Source organism: Galleria mellonella, unplaced genomic scaffold (genome assembly GCF_026898425.1).
Source record: "Galleria mellonella isolate WM207_F2 unplaced genomic scaffold, CSIRO_AGI_GalMel_v1 utg38, whole genome shotgun sequence".
Classification (NCBI taxonomy): Eukaryota; Metazoa; Arthropoda; class Insecta; order Lepidoptera; family Pyralidae; genus Galleria; species Galleria mellonella.
Window position 1 is genome coordinate 7,609,220 of NW_026442090.1, and position 18,317 is coordinate 7,627,536.

At 34.1% G+C, this 18,317-nt stretch overlaps 1 protein-coding gene across 1 annotated transcript; it reads left to right on the forward strand.

Moving 5' to 3' along the window:
* Positions 1 to 1,476: 1,476 nt before the first annotated feature.
* On the forward strand, positions 1,477 to 9,619 carry LOC113522990 (uncharacterized). Its single transcript, XM_052897970.1, has 7 exons — positions 1,477 to 1,684; positions 3,603 to 3,818; positions 3,904 to 4,029; positions 4,259 to 4,396; positions 5,315 to 5,435; positions 7,714 to 7,826; positions 8,330 to 9,619. Exons 1-7 carry the CDS (start codon positions 1,658 to 1,660, stop codon positions 9,095 to 9,097), a joined length of 1,509 nt encoding a protein of 502 aa, XP_052753930.1. The 5' UTR covers positions 1,477 to 1,657; the 3' UTR covers positions 9,098 to 9,619.
* The last annotated feature ends 8,698 nt before the right edge of the window (positions 9,620 to 18,317 follow it).

Below are 18,317 nucleotides of genomic sequence, written 5' to 3' on the forward strand. Positions count from 1 at the left end.
AGTTTTCTATACGAAAATACCATGTTAAGGTTAATATATAATATACGGTGCGGAGGGGGGAGCGAGAGGGTATTGTTAGTAATGCAGACTACTAGTTACATTGCTAACAATATACCCCGTTAGGCCTCCACATGCCTCCCCCCTGAAATCATCGTGCTGAATCCCAAGTATTTTTGGGATTCACCACGATGGGCTAACTGATCTAACTTTTCATTCTCATCTATGATCCCTCACTGATGCCCTGCTAGACTATATCGTTAGACGGGCGGGGTAGCCATTCTATGATCATTCCTTAAAAAAATAATGTAGTAATTGTTTGAAATAGGTTAATTTTCATAAAACTATAAACTATTAACCGGTTGTAATTAAAAAAGATATGGTTTTAAACTGAATTGATACACATCTATAACAATCGTTCTTTTCTGTATTTGTTCTTAAATTAAATATTATCGTACTTTTATACTGTGTTTGTCCTGTTCTCTTCTAGTACGAAAACATAAACTGATATTTCAAGCTGAATACCAACAAATTAATATACACGGTGGAAGTAACAGGTTGGCCAAAACGAAAACAGCTGATTCAAATCATTTATCTGAATTAGATTGCGGAATATTTTCCTACCGGAAATGCACCACAGACATATAATTAACAATTCTTAGTTTTGACGCCGCGCAGTGTATTTGAAATTTTACGATCCATACGTCACGAGATAGCTACACCGCGCGCTCGATGGCGCCTCTTCGTAGGTAGTTTTCATACGCTTGTAACGTTGACCCCACACAGCTCATTACGCGCGTCGCGGTAGCATTTTAATACGAATATTACATTGCTGTTTTTTGGTATTTCATAATATATCACTATAAAATATTATAATTTCTTTATATTATGACATAATATCATAGAGTACATGAATTTGAATGAGAAAAATCGGGGAAAAATTAAAAATTTTTTAAATGAAATGATCTGAATTCACTGTTTCAGTTTTTGTGAACCTGTCGATTACACCCTGTATAGCGAAACTTATTGATATTGATCTGTACATTCTTATTTATATATCATACATATCTATTTTCAACCGCCATCAAAAAAGGAATAGGTTCTTAACTCGATCGTGTAATTTTTTTTGTTGCTTCATAACTCCGTCAGTTCTAAACTGATTTAGAACATTCTTTTTTATCTAAAGCTATACTTACAGATTAATAAAATAATTAGTAAAGTAATTAGAAATTTTATCAAAATCGGTTTAGTTTAATTTTTAAAACAAAAGAACTGGTTTTTCCAGGATTGAGGTCAATGTTTTTTTGTGAAATAAATCTTTTATAATAAAAATATAAAAAAGTATCCTAAGGTCGAGGTCCAAAATAATTAAATAATATATTAAAATAAAAAATAAATTTCTAAGTTTAGATCCAAAATATCGACATTCAGTAATATCGAATCGGTATCGGAAACCCTAGACGAAGAATAGAAACCTAGAAACGATAGGTAACGAAAATACGAAATAACGAGACTCACGACGCCATTTGTTTAAGAGACAGCTGGTGGCGTCTTAGCTTTAATTTTTTGTTTTTGTTTCTGCGTATCTTATAAATAGTTGCATTATTGATATACACTATTATTTTAAATATATTTTGCCATTTTTAACAGTGGCGTCATCATGATGGCAGGAAACGCGGAAATCAAGGTCTGTTTTATAAAAGTATTATTTCTTCGTAACTTCCATTTCATTGTTCATTTTGTCGGTTGGTCGATATTATTAGCGATTTACTGAATTAGGCACGAGCTTACCATATTTTAATATTTTTACTATTACATTTTCAATTTGTAAAAAATATAATCATAATTGTTCAACAAAATGATGACATATCTATCCTTGATTTAAATTATGTTATAGACTTGTACCTCCATTTTATTATAGCTATTTGTTTTTTTTTATTTACACTCACTTTGTTAAATACTGATACATTTAATCAGTAATAGTAATTACTGCGGAGCAGAAATAAAATATCGTACCTATTCAGTAATTTTTTTCATATGAATAATATAAATAATGGGCTTGCCTTTTGCCAGGTAGTTTTTTTTGTTTGTTAGGATTGTATTTGGCACGCGTGAAACCTTAATATTTATTTGGGTGTTAAATAATATATATAATAAATTCATGTATCATTTTTAATTTTAGTTTGTTTTATTTTTAATAAAATTAAATCATGAGGGTATATTTTTATTTCAGTTTTTCATTTTAATTTTTTTTAACAAATTGAAAACAACAAATTCACTTGTATTTTTTTGTATGAATATTATTTAGTATGTTTACCAGTTTTAATCTGATTCAGATAATTCTTTGAGTATTTATTTCTGTCATTGTTGGAGTATTAAAAGTCAGTATTATTTTTTGTGGAACCAAATCTAAATTAATTAAAAGTTAAATAAGATTGACAATGCTTGGTATTGGTCCTGGTATAAAATGGGCTACCCAATCCTTTTCCATCTGTGTTATAAGAGGTAACTAGAGGAATTTCATGGTAGAGGGATTGATAGCTGCACCTTTCTTATAACATCACCAAAAACCTAATTGTGGTTGCCGATTTGCCTGCCAAGAGTGGCAACTACTGGCAAAACCCTCCCTTATGGGGGTGCCTATGTTCAATGGACATTTAATGCCTGATATGATGAAGACTCTGAAAGTTGATATTTTATTATACAATAACTGTTTGTATGTTTAGTATTTTATATATTTCAAAAACCAATAAGTATATCTTTTTCTTAAAACAATATTGTTATATGTATGTAATAATGGCAAACAAACTGATGGACCACTTCATGAAGATACATTACTGTGTTGTGTGATTTAAACCATAGTGGCAATAGCAATTTGGCCCTGTTGTATAAGTTTCAAGTTATTTCTTACTTATATAATATTTTTACATATATTTATTTGTTTGTTTGTATAATCATTATTATGCATTAATATTTAAAACAAATGACAATATAAAAAGAAAAAAATAATTAAATGTTGTAAACATGATCCACTAAAAAGTAATATTAATAATCTATTTTTTTTATAAATAGATTTTTGTCACTTATTTATTGTGCTGTATTCATATAAAGGCATATAAGACAAATTAATTCTGTATAAAATTAACATGCCAGTATAATATGTAATTAAGGTAAATTTACATTGGTGCTGAAAATTAACTGGTACTGAAATGTACCTATAATATTATAAACTTGTAATTTCTATATAAAACAGTTATATTAAACTATATTTTTTTTATAAATATTTCACCCATTCACATTATAGTAATTTGCACTAGCAGTATTGTAATGCTGTTCTGTGTGTAAACTGTTCAGCTTGTCATTCCAATATTGAAAATCTTTAAAAATCAGTTTATTCTGAATTAGTTTGTATTTTTGTCTGAATGTTATGAAGTATCTTAATGCCAATTATGAAATTTCATTCTTAACAAGTGTGGGACTATCTTGGTAGTAATCCCCATCAATTACAAAAAATAGTCATCAAAACAGAAATACTTTTCCTCTTTTTTAAATTTGATTGAGAAAAATAAATTAACTGTCTTATATATTAAAATCTTTTTTTTCAGCCTGAGGCTTTGCCAGATTTAGACGATCTATTGCAGTGTCCTGTGTGCTATGAAATTCCTTCCGGTCAGATCTTTCAATGTAACGAAGGACATCATGTTTGTGGACGGTGTAAAGTGCGCTTGGATATGTGTCCGGTTTGCCGAGCCCTTTTTTTTGGTACACGCAATTATGCTATGGAGGAACTCATAGCAAATGTTAGAAAATTGCGAGCTTTTGTAAGTTGAAACTATTAAAATATTTCTAAAATATGTTTGTAGATTCTATTATTTCATAATGAATAAATGTAATGACTTATTACAGAAATTAGGTGGAAAAATAACAACAGGAGCAGAACTTGTGGAGAGTTCGGCGCCTGTTGATGCGCCTGACGTAGAAACCGAGAGTAGTCCTGTTGAAAATGATGAAAACAATTCTGAGGTTTCAAGTGTAAGTTATAAATTTATATATTATGTATCCAATAAAATTTGTTCATTGTACATGTCATAAAACCATTTATAGCCATTAAAAACAGGGTTAAGACTGTTGAAAAAAAAATTAAATACTGAATTATTCCCCATGTTTTTACAATTTCTTATTGTCCATAAATAGTTTTTGTTCTTTAATATATTGTTATGTTTAATAAAATTAAACTATGATTATGATTAAATTATTTCAGCGTTCATCACTTAGAGCTCCCCAGGCATGCAAGGGTTTATTCCGTTGTCTATGCTGCAAGAATGGAAATGGAGAGCGCCTGCCAGCTGCTCGTTTGCTCAATCACCTACGTTATTTCCACTCTCCTGATCTTATTGAGGTAAATGTATTAGTTAAATATTCCTAGTGGATAAGTATCTATTATATTTACTATTTTATATACTTTTTTTAACTATTCAATATACATAGCAATACTATCTAATCAATTAAGATAAGCCAATCAGTAACAATAAAATTAAATGTCTTGGCAGAATTTAATCCAAAAGCAACTTTGTCTGCAGGTATCATAACTAATTCTTAAAAATAATGTGATATTGCGATATTAACAGCCTTTTATTATTGTTATAGTTAGGTACACTATGTCACTGACATCATCACTCTAGTTACAAACATAATTAACTAATTTATAAAGACCTGTACATTTTATGCAACATACACCAGTTCTAAGAGCTTTCAAACTGAAGTATAGTAATGTCTGTTTTGTCAGAATTTTTAAATATGAACAATTTTCCATGTTCCTGAATAAATATTTAAAAAGTTATATCATAGAACATTATACTCATCCATAGAAATCTATAATGGCTCATTTTTTATGATACTTAAATGGCAAACAAACTAATGACCTGATAAAAAGTGATATCTATTGCCTATAGACGTGCACAGCTCTATGGCCATCACAGAATACATACCCACAGTATTCCTAATGTGTTGTCATTTCTAAGGGCTATGGTGTTATGCCTCTTTACTCTGAAATTTTACTGCCATAAGCCTTTCAAACTGAAAAATAGCCATGTAAGCACAGTTACAGAGAAACAGGTGAGACAGATATACACATACTGATAATTTTTATTCGGTATCTTCCTTTAGTGGAATGTAGCCATATCCAATTATTATGAATCTTGTAGTTTTTAAACCCCCTCCAAAATACTCTAATTTCCTCTGGAAATACTAATCACTCCACTTCTCCTTTTATCATTACCAAATAAACAATTTCTGAACAACAATGTATTATGTGCAGGGTCAGTCAGAAGATGGAGAATATGTTCAACTTTGGCAATTTTCCACTGCACCAGGCAGGATTGTGACTGCAGTGAGAGTGTCAGATATGGGCATATTCTTTCTTATTATTGAAATAAGTGGTAAGTATTTATCAAAATTTATTGTTATAAATTTTAAATTCGCAATTATTTGCTTGATATAAATTCATGGGATCTCAGAAATGTATTGGATATAGTTCAGTAACTTGTGTATTGGTCTTAGGTATATAGCATGACTCTATTCACCATATTTAATACAATGTACCTATTTATGTTCTTATACATATTTTTATCTTTATACTGTAGTGTTCTATTCATAGCTAGATTTTACTTTATATATACACAAAATATTATAAAAATACTAGCTGACCTTGCAAACGTTGTTTTGCCATATACATTATTTTTAGAAAATATTTTTTTAGGTTCAATCAAAAATAGCTAACACTATATATAACTGTGTTAGGATGTAATTATAATTGAAAGAGGAATGAAGTGTTGTAGGCAATTAAAATATACTTTGTTAATAATTTTTCAAAACAACAAATACATATTAAATTACAATTCTTGATAGCTATCTATACATCGATGATATATTTTTTTTTTTATATTTTTACTAATAATTAACTGAGAGATTAAACAAAGATTAATCTCTCAGCGCAATGCATTGTACAATATTTTTGGTCAGTCCGTCTTTAGCCAATACAAATAATCTGGATGGTTTCCTCACGCGAGATCATGCCACATGTAGTTGTGGGAAAAGCATAGTGTACCCAAATCTAAGTCACAAACAGACAACGTTTGGCCTTGTGATTTGGCCCGAATGCCAATCTAATTGGGAATTAAATGCGTTTGAATTCAATTGGCACATCTGTAGTAATTATAGGGAGTCGTGGTAGCAATACATTTCCGCTTCTGAATTTCGATAACGTTTTTTATTATCTGCATGTTTTGTTGAATTTATGCAATGAGCCCACTTTGTGATAAACTTGGTCTTTGATTTTGAACGTAGAATTAATTTTTTGGCTGTTTGCAGCAATATTTTGAACTATTTCTGTTACTCCAAAAAAATGCCATTTGGAAACATGAATTGAATGTGAGAATTGACTTTAGGAACAGGATAGAATGGATCCGTACGGATAAGTAAGCCGTGCAATGGTTCTGGTGATGTTTCAATTATCGTTAGTTGCACTTTTCTGATGCTTAACACATCCGAGCTGGCTGATTTTTAAATTTAAATGTATGACAATGCGGCCATGCCTTGTCCAAAGTACCAATGATCACTTAATAGCAGCTTAAAAATAATCATAAATTCACTATGAGAATAAAATTAATATGTAAGTTGCACTAAAAAGTTAAAATGATATGATGACGTATAACAGTCACTGCTATGATCGTGACAGAAGTAAAACATAAAAAAAAAAAAATTGACGTAAACTGTATAGAGTGAGAGAAAGGAGGTCGGTTTCGTTCTCATCCTAACTCCGTAATGTAACTGATCGATTAATGGTTGATCAGTTATCAATCGGTAAAGGTTTACGATTAATTTAAATAGAGAAAAAAGATATAATTAAAGAAAATTATAGACTATACATGAAAATTTCTCGTACTACAATTATTATTTTCGTTTGCCATCTTGCAACCCTTTTTCGGAAGATAAAAATCGCTATTAAAAAACAGGAGTTGATCGTAAAAGGGTAAAAATTTGAAGCTGTGTGTATTTTTCGATGCTTAGTCATAATATAATAAAAATAAAAAAAATTGACAAAAAAATTTAAAAATATATTTAGGGGTGGGTCACCCTTATCATTGAGGGGTATGAAAAATAGATGTTGGCCGATTCTCAGACCTACCCAATATGCACACAAAATTTTATAAAAATCGGTAAAGCCGTTTCGGAGGAGTTTGGTAACAAACACCGTGACACATGAATTTTATATATTAGATATATAAAGGGTGTAAGGCACAGGTTGGGCACAAACTGAAGCACTGAATTCTTTCTGGATGTTTTTTTTTTCCCGTTATTTATATTTAGTCATTTCATCTACGATACCGCGATGCATAGAATCAGCTGTGTAAGGTCGACGTCACAAGCGTACGAAAACTACCTACGAGGAAGCACCATTGGCCACGCGGTGTAAATATCTTTCTTCGTGTGGGTAGTAAAATTTCACATACATCAAAACTAAGAATCGTTAATTATTTGGCTGTGTTGCATTTCCGGTGTGAAAATTATCTGCGATCTGATTCAGACCATTCATCTGTATTAGCAGTTTTCATTTTGGTCAACCTGTTCCTTCCATCTTGATTACTATTTTTATTTATATGTATTTACATTTTTTTAAGTATAACATTATTTACAAGTAAAACAATATTTTTTTAGACGATTCAATTTGTGCGTGGTTGTCAATGGCGGCATCGCCTTGGGTGGCACATGTGTTTTCTTACACCGTTACGATATCAGGAAACGACAGAGAAGCAATTTTTTCTGACTGTGTAAGTATTTTATTTTCTAAGTATATGTGAGTATATATATTGTTGAGTGAAAAGTAATTATTAGATATTGAATGTCTCAGTCCTTATGATTTATTGTTTTATGCCAAATTTCGTCCAAATCAGCGGAAGAATAAGCAGACAGATTTTATTATCCTACTGTATCATTACCTTATAATTGTCATTAGAAATAAAATTTCTACAATGACGACACAATCATCAAATTTCTCTTTGAGTTTCGGAATAGCGTGGATCGCAAGTTTTGTCTTCTCTTTTAATAAACAGAAAGTTATGGGAAAAGTAGTAGTGAACCGCTTAAAAATTTATTTATACAAAACAGTTTTTTTTTTTTTTTGTATGTAGTATACCCGTATTTAACCTTATTTATTTATTCATTAGTGCATGTATGTGTACATGGCAGACTTAATACTAAAGGCATTCTCTCTCAGTTAACCTCAGGAAAGAGACAGAATACTCTATAAAACCGTATATATTTGGTTTTATAGGTCTGGTCTGTTAGATCGTGCGAAGGCTCACTGAAGAAACGTGGTCACTGCCTGATGATGACCGGATTAGATGCTCGCGCTTTGATCGCGCCAGCTGCAATTAGCGGCAAGCTATCTGTCCGTCGTACGCCTACGGACCAACTAGCGCACCAGACCCAGCCGCGGGCCGTTCTTCGGGTGGCCAGTCGAGGCAACGATCGTGACAATGGTCGTGCTCCTGTATCTCATAATCTAGAACCATTCCTGCAGGACTTGCAGAATGACGTGGCTAGGTTATCACGTGCATTCGCTACTCTCGGCCGCGAAGCTAACGCTCTGGTACGTTCAGAAGCAGAAATGAGGTCTAGAATTGAGAACAGCTCTAGAGGCAGCCAAACCACTAATGCTGAACGTACAGCAGTAGCAACAGCTGCTGTGGAGCCGCCACCCACCATCAATAATCAATCCGACGGTCCTGACCGCGCACACTTGTCGCGCAATGCACGTAGACGTATGCGACAGAGACTAAGGGCGGCGCTCAACGCAACCCAACCTCCAGCGGATCGAACTAATGCACTAGCTCATGTACAAAATAGCCAAGTTGCGACGTCGCAAAGACGCAATGGTCCTGTAACAAATACACCTACTGTGCATATGATGGGTTTAGCTATTGTTCAACAACCACCCGCGCCTCCAGTCCCGCCACCATCAGCCAGTGGGCCGTCACATGGCCACTCTCAAAATGGAAATCACGTTCGCACGAACAGGAAACGTCGTCAACGTAGATAAATAATTTCAATTTTATTTAGTGTGTAAGTAGTATTGAGGGGAAAATTAATTTGGCAAATGTTATTGACTGCTCTTTTCAGAGTCTCCATGTATCCTCTGGGGGTTTCAACTGTGTTAATTACATGAGTTGTAAATATTTTCGTCTTTTGACAATCGCAATTTTTACAAGTGCTGTGATAAATGTAATGTATGGCAGAGTCGTGCTATGAATAATACTTAAAGGATTACTTAAAATATCCCCAGAGTGACTAATCATTTTGTGATTTTAGATAGATTGTTATCATTATAACTTTATTTCAGTTGATAAAATGCATTTTAATGTAATATTTTTGATTATGATATTGACATTATATTATTATAATATCAATTTGACTAGTGAATAGAATTAAATGAATGTGCTTGATTTTTATCCTTGTAATCGTGAATTCTGTTGTAGAGATACTACCATGTTTAAATATCTGTTAATGGACTTGAAAAAACACCTAGTTGTACATTATAATTATAAGGAATCTCTAACAGCGATTTTTTTTTTTATTTAAACAAAGTTCCCAGTAAGTGTAGTAGAAATGTCGCTAATTTATTAAAATTAATAGCTAAAATATAAGAATAAATCTGGGTAGAGTGACATTATAGTAGTTTCCTTTCTGAGTACATCAATGCCGATAAAATATATCTCACTTCTTACTTAAATAGGGATGTCACAAATGTATACTCACATATGTATATATAATTGTTTATAATGGATAAACTAGAAAATTAATAAACCGATTTAAAAAATTATTTCACCTAAGGGATAAGCTACATAATTATTCAACTACCTTGGGTTACAATCTAAAGTATTTAAAAATTGCCTATTAAACATAATACGTTTGTCGCGTGTGTGAACCTGTGCGAATTCAGGGCAAATCGCCAGTAAATAAAAAGCAATGCATTACCATATTTAAAAAGTAGAAAAGCGAACTTCTACTTATAAACTTAGTATAACCATAGATAATAAAATACTATACTAGTAGTACGTACTTGTATACTTCACAATCTAAGTTTCTACCATTGCGACGGTTTTCAGCGTACCCGGACATAAATAAGGATTCCAATGGAGTTCTACCACAAACTATATAGAGAAACTAGTTCCTTCGTTCCTACTAGTTCCTAAGTTATCAATAGTCGAACCCCTTTATTCGTAAATATTAAACATACAAACCTATTTGAATTATTACACTGCTTTGTAACTTTCAAATTGGGAATTTGACACAAAAAAGAAAATATAAATAGGTTTATAAGAGGTTTGTCGTTTTGTTAAATAATATATTAGGTTTCTCTGGACATTCTTGGACGGAAAATTAGTTTATCACCCATTTTGGTACCACCTATGTACTCATTGCTTTAGGGTTTTTCATTTCAATACTAATTAATATTATGTATAAATATTAAAGTGAGTTTGTTTGTTACGCTTTCACGCCTAAACAGCTGAAGTTAATGATGTTAATGATAAAAGTTATGATGAATTTTAGTATAAATTTGATCTTGGAGACGGTTATAAGATTTTCTTACGAATAGCTTATAGGGGGTGAGGTAAGATAGGGCTAACTTTTGTATGAAACTTTTTATTGCGTTGTCCGATTTGCTTCAAAATTTTTTCAAAACATTTATCAAACCTTTCATTAAAGGGGGTGGCTTCCTTTTTATAATTATTTTATCTATACCAACAACCAGAATTGTTGAACAAAATATAAGTTCGGGCGAGGCCGCGGGTAAGAGCTACTATTATATATTGGATAACCGATATCTAATATGTCTGTTATTGTCCCAATGACGAGATGCCTGTGGCTCAGCAAAATCGTTTGAACTCTACTCCGTTACTTATTTTTAGCAAGCATCAATGATATCTATATCATGAAATCTATAAATCAATAAAACAAAATAATAATCATGATATTTAATCATCATTAATAACTGCTCAGATAAATCGACACAGTTAATCATCATCAAGCTAATTATTCTCTTTAACATTTTTATTACGTATTTTATTTTTATTGTATATTATCAGTTTACGCTTATAACAAAATTAAGAAATTATAAATGTATATTATTCAACAAATTCCGATAAATGAGCAATAATGAAAAAGCAAAATATTTTATGCAATATAATTTTGATGCATCTCATGTAAATCACAGATTTAGAAATAGGGTATTACACCATAAGGTGTAATACCCTAAATAAATATAAATTTACATCTTAATTTTACATAATTAGCAATATACTCGTAGCATCATTACATATTTCTTATCAATAGCGCGTGTCAAATGACAGAGAAAGTTTACTACGACATTTATTAAAGTGCAGCTTGCAAATTAGATATCAGGATCAAGTTACCTTCCATGTAACAAGTAACCAGAGTCAGCATTATAATACAACATAAATATACTATATTTTCGTTTGTATATATCTTTGTTATTTCCATAAAATTAGAAACGAAGTGAATATTGAGTCGGTGATCTTTGCACTAGAGATTGTGCGATTAATAATAATACAGTAAATATATATCGATCAACGGAATAAATCCAATAAAAGAAAATAATAAACAGTTACTGTTATAATGGGTTTTGAATACAAGAAATCTTCTACGAAGACATTACTACGCCTCTATTTTCCTAGCGACGGTAGGACTGTTAGCAGCTGCAATCACGTGCTTGCATATGAGACGTCTCAAACTTTCTTCATGTAGCAATCGGTGTAACAGTAGTGCAGTGGGGAAGGAATTGTTAGTGATAAGGACAAGTGGTCTCATTGCTAGCAATATACCCTATCAGGTCGACCTTCACGCGGCTCCCCCTGTAAACCATTGTGTTTAATTCTTGTTAAAATCATCATGATGGTCTGACTTGCTTTCATTTACATCTTTATCATCTTTCACTGGTGCCCCACCAGTGTACACTGATAGCTCAGGCGGGGTTACTATTTCATTATTTCACTTTATCTCACGACAACTCAAATAAAAAAAAAACAGTAGTGTTCAGCGCGTAAGTGTTAAAGCAGAGCAAAATGTGTAAGCGTAAAATAATGAGTATACCAAACCATGACATTAGTGGACTGCTCGACATTAGTGACTGTAATATGAGATATAAGAGCGTGCATGATGATGCTATTATCATCTACTTTACTGTTTTTTTTTAATGGATGATAATTATAACCCTGCTTACGCTAACGGTATACACTGGCGGGGCATCAGTGATGGATGATAATTGAGATGAAAAGGCAGATCAGTTCTCCCATTGTGATGAATACACTTGAATTCAGTTCGATGATTTCCAGGGGTATCACGTAGAAGTCGACCTGACAGGGTATATTGCAAGGGAGCTGGTAGTGCGCATTACTAATCCCTTCCCTCCCTCTACTCTACTGTTTAAACTTTGACCTTTGCTGTTACCAATTGGACATCCCGCGTGTCTTTTAACGACACATATATTTGACAGAATTAGGTCGATCGTCATATTCGATGATTCGACGTTTGATGATACGGCAAAGGTTACGTATGTCGAAGTATGTTGATTCACATTACTCTTATGACACAGTGACAGTTTTTTGTTGAAAAATAATCATTACTCCTGTGATTATAAAGACAATTTTGGCAAAACCATAGATAAAAATAAAAATTGTTTTCTGCTTCATATTTCGTTCTTAGACTAAGAATGTTACGTAATGTGATATAGCATGATCATTGCAATAAGCTACATGATTTTATACAACAAAAATGCCCCGTTTGCAATAAAGATCATACGTTTTATAACTGTTACTTGATTGAGATAAATTATTCTGATTGCTGTGCGAAAGATTTAAATTTTAAACAAGATGGTTTTTTTATGGATAATAATGGAATGGTAGCCCCGCCTGCGCTGTTGGTATACGTTGACGGAGCACCAGTGAGGGATGATCTCTCAATCTCACTTGGATTGAAAGGAGGTCAGTTGGCCGATCGTGACGAATTCAACTCACTTGTCACAATTCACTCGTTGATGGTGTCATGAATTTTCTTTATAGCTGCTGCGGACTGCTGTTGTATGCTTGGTTTAGCAGGATCAGCTCATATGAGAGTTTTTTTTTTATGTTTTTGATGGGTGAAAATGGTATGGTTACGATAACTCCACCCGCGCTAACGGGGTACGCTGACGGAACACCAGTGAAGGGTGATAGATGAGAATGAAAACAGGCCAGTTAGCCCATCATGATAAATTCATCAGGAATTAACTATGATAGTTTTCAGGGGAAACCGCGAGGAGGTCGACCTGGTTGGGTATATTGCTAGCAATGGGATTCTCACTCTCCATTACTAACAATCCCTTTCCCCCCGCTCATATGAGAGTTGAAAATTAATTTATTATTGTAGTGTTGATTTACCTAAGAGGTTAACTTGTTTGATAGTTATCTGAGTTTATATTATCGTATTGCTGTTCGTGCCTGCTGAAGATTTTTTCATATTCATTGTCTATTTCCCATTGAAGAGAATCGATTATTATTGGTCTGGACTAAAATTTCAGTATTTTTTTTATATTCCCGTCTTTCAGTAATGCTCTCTAGGTTAATATTGTTAATAGTTCACTGAATCGCTTTAAAACTGCTTTTCTGTTGCCTCAAGATTTCCTCTAGTCAATTGCTGACAAGTTCGGTTTGTGGAATAGAACCTTCAGAACGGACAGGTGAAATTTTCCAGCTGTTACAAACTACTGCTGTTCGTTGCCAAATGGTTGTGCTATAAACTCCCACTTTTGTATTGCGGTGGATAGTTCAATAATTTTTTATTCTAAAAGATCAGTTTGTAAATATTTTCAAATATTCAAAAGAATTTTCTCTCGCGAACGTTCAGGCTATGGACTGAGCTCCCTGTTGAGGATTTTCCTAGAGACTACGGTATAGATATGCGGAAAGATCGGAAAAATAGGGTTCTAGGTGCATTTGATGATAAAAATTTGTGATACAAAAACTATTGGAGTAAGCAGAAAACTGACAAAGACAAGATAATGTTCATTAAATTTTCTACAACACTGACATATAGATTATTTTAATAGGACAAATAAGTTGAGAGGTATCCGAAATGCATGAAAATACTTTTTTTTTTTTACAAAAACATTGCTTCTCCTCTTATTTTACGAAAAATGGTCATTGCTGTAATAAAACATCTAAGTAATTAGTTAGTCCAGATGCATTTACCTATAATATAAGAACTTATTTGTTTTTTAATGACAATCTGTCCATAGTATAAAAGTTTACCACGCAAATGCCGTTGAAAGCTCCAGTACTAATACTCGACACATGGTAAAGTTATGCATGTAATAGCTCCATTATAGAACATCGTAATTAGCACATCTAATTACCCTAAAAAGTATAAGTGCCAAAAAATTTCATCATTTTAGGAGAGTGAATTTGAGATTTTAGTCTATTATTCAGGGTCAGCAACGCACACGTAATATATTCTAGTGTCGTAGGCGTTCACTGGCTATAGTGACCGTTTACCATTCGACAGACAGTATGCTTATTTGCCACCTTCGTGTTATAAAAAAATTTAGGTGCGTATTTCATTGTAAAAATCGGTTGTTTTTTTATAATATTCTCCAGAATAATATTCCTGAGATCGTTCTTTAAATTCGCAAAGCTAGATTATGATTAATTTGAAATCTATATACCCTTACATTATAAAGTATAAGTACGTTATACGAAGTATATGCTTTTGCCAGTAACTTTTAAAGTTCTTAATCGTTTTTATAATATCGTCACCGTCTATTTGAAAATTGATCAGGAACTAATCCGTGGCCCCCATCAATTGATTTGGTTTGCTAAAATACCATTCACCAATTCCATTATGAACAAGATATGATATTCGATAGGAAAGATAAATAAGATTCTGTAGACTCACCAATGATACTGCTAGCTAAATTACGTTAGCGATTTCCAATGCACTTGTAATCTATTTTGTTGCCAGATAAATTTACTCGCGTTACGTTAAGCCCGAGGGACCAAAAGATGTATAGTTTATACACTATGCATGCTGCTGCTGATAAAATATTTTAATTAAAAGATGGCATTAATGTAAAATAATAGATTATAATAAACTACTAATAACTCAAATGTTGATAATGTGTGAGTACACGGGCGCGATACTTGCCTTAATTACGTGCACTGATTGTACTGTAAATGTATACTGACCAAAATGCTGAGATCAGAAAAACACGAGATCTTACAACTGCATTGCGGGACGACATTTTTATACTTATTATGTTTTCGATAGGATTTTATCATTACCTATTTATTAAAATGTGAAAGTGCGCCTAAACTTTTAAATTTATATAAATGTAATTTGGTAATATGACGTATAAGTTTCGGTTTCTTCAGTAATTATCAATTTCTCCAGGTTATTAGGATTTTTCAGTAATGTGGCGGTCGTATTCCAGATTTTTCCAGTCTGACTTTATTAGAGGGAGACTTTGTACAAAAGTCGTTTGCTTGAGTACCTCTGTCCCATTCGTGTTTCAACCGTAATGTTTGTTGTGTTTGCATGGCTGTGTTTCGGTTTGAAGGGTGGGATATGGCGTGAATTTACAGGGTACAGAGGAATAACACATGAGTTCTCAGGAATGGCAACGCATGGGGGGTATCATGACCGAAACAGTATATATAGTCTGTTATGTCTATGGTACTGCTCATGTCTATAGGCGACGGTTACCACTTTCCATCAGGTGGGCCGTCAGCTTGTTTGCCATTCTAGGTTATATAAAAAAAAATAGGACTAATAAAAAAGACACGTTAGTGCGATCTGCTGTTCATGGAATAAGTAATATTTTCTATTAGAATCACATCTTACATGCATCTACGTGTTCTCAGTCGAAAAAATATATAGAATATCATACGTATGAAATTTGATTATGGATTTATCCTCCCTATTATAAATATCAATTTTTTAGATCAACAGACGCAAGTTACATTTGTCGATGGATGCCAATAATTTTTAACTTACTGTCTATCAATTGACTTCAAAGAGAAGGAAGTCCTCAATCCCTTTCTATTTTTTTATGTTTGTTACCTCATAACTATTAATGTTGAATAGCACTAATATAAAGTCTATAAGTGGTTTTTAGAGCTACCATTTGTTATTATCCGGATCTCACATGTGTAAAACTAAATAAACGCGTGTGTCAACATAAACTATTGTGTTTTGTAAATCGTGTAATAATAAGTGTATATCTGTCTGTTCACCCGGTACTCTAGTGTATAATATTTATTTACTTCCATTTTACTTCTCATCATCAGTCTGGTAAGCCACTCTGTTCTCCATTATGAGAGGTGAAATAGTAGTAGATAAATATTATACACTGGAGTACCGAGTGAACTTTAAGTGATGTGTGGTTAGTATTTCCTCTAACGAAAAATCTTTTTTCAACATTAGCAGTACAAGACAAGAATACAATCTAGAATTCCAAGGTGTAACTAGAGTTGTAGACAAGAGAGTTCCACATGGTGGACTCTACAAACTGGACATAAAGACCATCATGCCAAACAAGCGTACATCAGTAGAGATGAATGCTGTAACTCCAATATGCTACACCTATACCACGTACGCTTTGCTTATCAGGACAAGAAGCATATCATTCGCGTGGTTACATGTGAATTAGGCATAAACGTAAGTCCAAACAAAGTAAAGTGTGAAGATTGCATATATGGGCCGTCACATAGGAAATCGTCGTTATGTTCGTCGAATCGAACTAGGGAAAGAGCAACAGCTGTTGGTGAGCTTGTTCTCGTCGACGTCTACGGTCCCTTTACATCCGACAGCATTTCAAAATACAGATACTTTGTATTATTCAAGAACAATTATTCAAGCTATCGGCTAATCTTCTTCATTAGAGAAAAGTCAGAAGTTAAAAAAATATTTTACATATACTGAAAGAAACTATAATAGCTTCTTCGGGGTTCTTCAAAAGGGGGGTATTGCAGGCGTTCATAAGCTACAGTAACCACTTACCATCAGATAAGCCGTATGCTTGATTACTACCTCAGTGATATAAAAAAAAAACTGGGCATAGTATAAAAAGCGGTCTGCCGAATACTATAGAGATATGGTATTCAGCATCGACTAACAATGCCTTACACGCCGGAGCAAAATGGTTGTAGTAGAAGCTGCGGGATCGATAATGTACGCGAGAGTAAAATTACCGCAAGTGCTATGGTTTGAGTTAATAAACACTGTTACGTATGTGCTCAATACGCAGGTCCCATGAGAGTGGCAGGTAAGGTACTTTACGAGCTATTAGATGCTATGCGTATGTTTAAAAACAATATCGCAATAAAATGGATAAGAAGGCCATTAAAGGCATATTTATAGGCTATGAGAATGATGATGTTTATCGTGTATATAATGAGAAACATACAATAAGGTGAAGAAATAACCTTCAAACATGCAAACCCATATGCTCCGGGGAAAGCATATGGGTACTACCGGACTCCTACCAGCTAAAACCACCACGGCATCCCTCGCCGCGTCCGCCCGTTGGGGACCCCCCAACACTATGGTTGGAGACCCGGGTTCCTTTTCGAAGTCCACCGAGCCCCAACGGGATTGGCCCTTACCGGCTTGCGGGCCCCGACTCAAAATATAGAGCGGGCACCTAATGTTAAGCGCCCGTCCACTGTTCAATGGGAAACGCACGGGGATACGCGCGCGACTTCCTAGGGCTTTATTGATTGGGGTGGAACTGCCCCCGCGGTCGTCACGCCGGTCCTTTGGCGAACGGCGGCTAGCCGCTCTGGTCGCCGGAGTGGAATGGACCTTGGTCCGTGTCCATCTCCTCTCTCCCGTGGCTTATAGAGGGGGCCTGAATGGCTGGCCGCTTCGGCTGCTTCTTTTTGGATTGGGTGCAAGTCTTTGCACCCACCCAGTGATTCGCCGGAAAACCCGCCGCGGCGCAGATTACACATCGCGGGATGGCGGCACATTCCGCAGCTTTGTGTCCATTAATACCGCAGCGGAAACATGCACCACTGTGGTCCTCCTTATGAGAGCACTTCACTCTGTGAGCATGTACTCGCTCTCCAGGCACGGGAAGCAACGCAGCTGCCTTTGCCGCAGCAGTCCCGTCCGTGCCGATACCTTTTTTTTTTTGTTTAACGTGTGGAAAATCTTCACCAAGACCGTGCCCTCTGCCGGAGGGAGGGCAGCTGGGGTGTGTGGGA